The following is a 4,079-nucleotide window of genomic DNA, read 5'->3' as shown; positions in this document are numbered from 1 at the left end:
TATTTGCAAGATTATGATCATGCTAAATTATATATTATTAAACGTCTATTCTATTCTGTATTAAGTAACAAAAATACGAAAAGAACAGTTTATGCAGGTGATGGATTGTAAGAGCAATTAAACATAGTTTATTGGTCACGAATGTATTGCTACTCGCATGTGCGTTCGTATTAATACATTGGAGGATACTGCTTGCGTAATAGTGTACACATCGCGTATATTACCTAACTTTAATTTATTAGGTGCAACGTGCGTCGGTAACAACAACCATTATTATTATATGCATGGCATACTAGCATTGATCATGATATAGTTGCAATGTAAGTCGAGTCACTGTTTAATTATACGTGCAACAAATATAAGCTAAAGCTCAAATTTTTGGTAAATTTAAATAACGGCTTATCTTGTTTGGAGACATATTGTTTTGTTTGCGTATACCGTATATATTCGCATTTCTGTTTAATCGATCATGTACAAGTTCACATCGTTTCTGCAGCAACCGAGTTCCGACTTGTAGACACCTTATCATGGCCGACTTCTAGAACCAGAGTAAAACGTTTTCCTATTATTATCGAGAATTATCTGATAAATTTTAAACATCATATAAAATTAATCTAATAGAAGAATGGCCGACATACCGCACTCGTGTAGTGACGAAAAACTTTTGAATCATCAAGACGAAAAGCTATCTCCGCTTGGCCCACGTACCGACGAGGTTTATCGAACCTACAATCTTCCGTCGAGATTTGTGTATCCAAGTAAGTTATAAAAATTAAAATAATGAATATTAACATTTTAGGTAATATTCCATCTGAAGAATTATATCCTTGTAAAAAAGGTTCTGTTATGCGCGAGTTGATTGAAAAACCTTCATCATTGAGTTGAGTCTCTCTCGCAAGTTTTTGTGGATGCAGAGCATAATTTGATGCAATCCACGAGATACCGCTTTTAAACTCAATATTACGGATGCAACTGCGTAATAAGACACCACTGGTTTTTTCACAATTGAACTGCTGTGTAAATCTGATATTTTTCCCACGTTCTGTATTCAAACATGCCCTATGAATGCATTTATGAAGTATTATCCGCGTACAGATATGAAATAATAGTAAACAGCTTTATGAATATTATAAATGCATTAACATATGTAACGCGATATAAATGCGCGATATAACAGCTTACCATCACCGTAATAAGAAAAAAGGCCACGGATTTGTTATTAATGATAGCATGGTATTTCAGTTTGCAAATATATCAATTGTAAATATATTATAAATTGTAAATGTAGCTTCTTTTACGAGAATATATCGTTTCAATATATGTGTATTTTGATCCAGAAGTTACAAGTAACTGGCACGATAAGGTTCAGCTATTAATAAGTCGTCCAAGTCGATCACTGCACCCGTCAAATCTTATCTGTCGAGCATTTTTATGCATATCCCTTTGCAAGTAACTCGTCTCGACCCGCGTATAAAGTTAATATGCCTGGACTGAGTGGCGCCTGAGTCTTTTATCGTCGCACGTTTCAAACGTTCGTTCGTTTTGTTGTTCGTTGCCGATAATTCCTCGCTCTTTTCCGGTATACAGATATGTTATTGTTTGTCGCGGAACGCAGGAGACATGTGATTTCGATGCAAAAATGTCGATTGCTGTCAACATTGGATATTTTCTGAGAACATTTCTGTTGAAATTATTATTGAAGATAATTTTATTATTGCATCTGCTTGTACAATTATGATGTATTATATAAAATTTGATACTATCAAGAAATATACACATCTCCCATTTAGTGATGAAAAACATCATTATTATTTTATTCTATTATAATTTTATTTAAAAAATAATGATAATAATAATAATAAAAAATGTGATTTGAGAAACATATTTTATATAATACATTTGCGAAATATTACTCTTGTAACAATTTAACTTCAATTAAAAAATATATCCGTTACAGCCATTGCAATATTTACGTATTGGCGCTTTGTGTGGTAACGCTACGCTTACGGATGTATTTAGAAAATTAAATTAAGTTTTTAAAATCACAAGTATATATAATTAACTTCCCTGTGTATATATAGTTGCAGCTAAAGATTATCTGATTTTTAATAATAAAGTTTCCACATAGTCAATTAACATGTTACTTAAGAAGAGTTATTAAAAGATAACGATAAGCAGCTCATCGCGTTAAGGAGGCCTCGTAATTTATAAATTAATTATCATATGTAAGATAAAGCGAGATGTTACGTCGCGTAACGTGTATGTGTCTAACTGCTTTCCCTCTATCTCTCTTTCTCCCTCTTTCATTCTCTGATATGTATTTCCATAATAATATCTCGCGAACGTCGAGCCATACCGAGGGAACCCTCGATGCACACGAGGTCAGTGCACGTCCAGCCTCCAAGCACACCATGTGCTTCCTCCTTCTCATTTATCTCCTCTTATCGGGGCACGTCGTGAATGTTTTCACGGAGGAGGCCGACTGCCTGGTTTACAACCACCTGTATGTCTGCCTGGAGAACGACAACGTTCTTCACAGCGTCGCATTCGAGGACGTCATCGCCGTTCAGACGATCGAGGACATCGAGCTGCATCTGGAGAATCTCGAGCTCGTTGACATTGCCAAGAACGCCTTTGCCGAGGTCAGCAACTCGTCCGCCCTTTACGCCCGCGATAATCGACTGTCAACTATCGGCCGGCATTACTTCGGCACTCTTAACCAGCTCACCTACTTGGACCTGAGGAACAACACGATCACCAATCTAGAAGAGGGTGCCTTCGCGAGGCTGAGCGAGCTGGAGACCCTGCTGCTGGATCACAACAACATCTCGACCTTTCGACCTGGCGTGTGGAAGGGCCTCGCGGAATTACACGAGCTCTACATCACCAACAACCGGCTCGTGCTGAGGAGGAACATGTTCAAGGGACTCAGGCAGTTGGAAACGCTGGTCCTGGATTCGAATGAGATAGAGGAGATACCGATCGGCACATTCAACGGATTGTCGCACATAGATCTTCTCTATTTGTCGCGCAACAAGATCTCGTTGTTGCACCCCGATGTATTTCGCGGTCTTGAAGAGATAAACGAGCTCGACCTAGGTAGAAATCAGCTGACGGCGATTCCCACCGGTGTTTTTCGACATATGAAGTCGCTGAATTCGCTCTGGCTGAATGGCAACCGATTGACGGTACTGAAATCCGATGCATTTCATGGTCTGGACAATTTATTGTTTCTGTTTCTAAACAACAACGATCTTCGTTACGTGGACATGGCAGCGTTCGTAGGAATGAAGAACGTGACTATAGATCCCGGCTTCAAGATACACGGTTCGCCAGTCGACGACTTCGGAAAAGTCCATGGTCATTATCAGTGCAGTAGCGTGGCGTATGAAGCACCATACGATTGTACGAAAATCGATTCGTAGAGTCGAGGAGCTAGAGCTCGTAAGCGAGATGTTTCCATACTCAAATCGATATACGAGGAAATTGAATTATTTTATAACATTCATGCGTATACTTGCGAAATATTTGGACACTTTATGGCGTAGATAACTGCCATAAATTAATACTGAATTAGTTTCTTTGTAATATAGAAATAATTAATTATGAAATGTTCACGGTAAATATATTACAAGTAGTTTGGCGCAAAGGAAACAATGACATCAAATTTTAAATATTTAGCGAGGGTAGCGCGATTTATATGAATATAATCTCTCTCTCTCTCTCTCCTAATTCTTTATAATAATTTACAGGAATATCTAAGAAAAAACGTATTTTGTTTTATGCAAAACTAAACAATATCAGATGTCGTAGGAAATATTGCGTTATTTTAAGGTTTCTAATAATTTTTTATTGTTAATGATTTTCACAGGAGTTTTAAAGGGTTACGGTGAGGATAGCACGCCTGCCTCTCATCCCTGCTACAGAAGAACCTCCATGGACTATGGATGGTACGCGCCGACAATTCATACAGTGCCGACGACTTATTATGCCCGAAATAATTATTTCAGTGCCGAGCTCGGCCGCGCGGGAATGTACAGAAATTGTTCTCTCAACACGGAACTCGACAAGTCGTTGTT

At 38.1% G+C, this 4,079-nt stretch overlaps 2 protein-coding genes across 2 annotated transcripts in view; both read left to right on the top strand.

The window, feature by feature from the left end:
- Positions 1–4,079, top strand: part of LOC105278599 (metalloproteinase inhibitor 3) — an 81,812-nt gene that overhangs the window by 37,200 nt on the left and 40,533 nt on the right. The window lies entirely within an intron of this gene.
- LOC105278624 (leucine-rich repeat-containing G-protein coupled receptor 4) lies at positions 2,225–3,961 on the top strand. Its single transcript, XM_011337836.3, has 2 exons — positions 2,225–3,444; positions 3,872–3,961. Exon 1 carries the CDS (start codon positions 2,241–2,243, stop codon positions 3,423–3,425), a length of 1,185 nt encoding a protein of 394 aa, XP_011336138.1. The 5' UTR covers positions 2,225–2,240; the 3' UTR covers positions 3,426–3,444; positions 3,872–3,961.

Source organism: Ooceraea biroi, chromosome 4 (genome assembly GCF_003672135.1).
Source record: "Ooceraea biroi isolate clonal line C1 chromosome 4, Obir_v5.4, whole genome shotgun sequence".
NCBI lineage: Eukaryota > Metazoa > Arthropoda > Insecta > Hymenoptera > Formicidae > Ooceraea > Ooceraea biroi.
This window is presented reverse-complemented; position numbering and strand designations above follow the sequence as displayed.

Coding starts and splice junctions, on each gene's coding strand:
- LOC105278624 (XM_011337836.3), top strand. CDS start 2,241: ATGTTACGTCGCGTAACGTGTATGTGTCTAACTGCTTTCCCTCTATCT.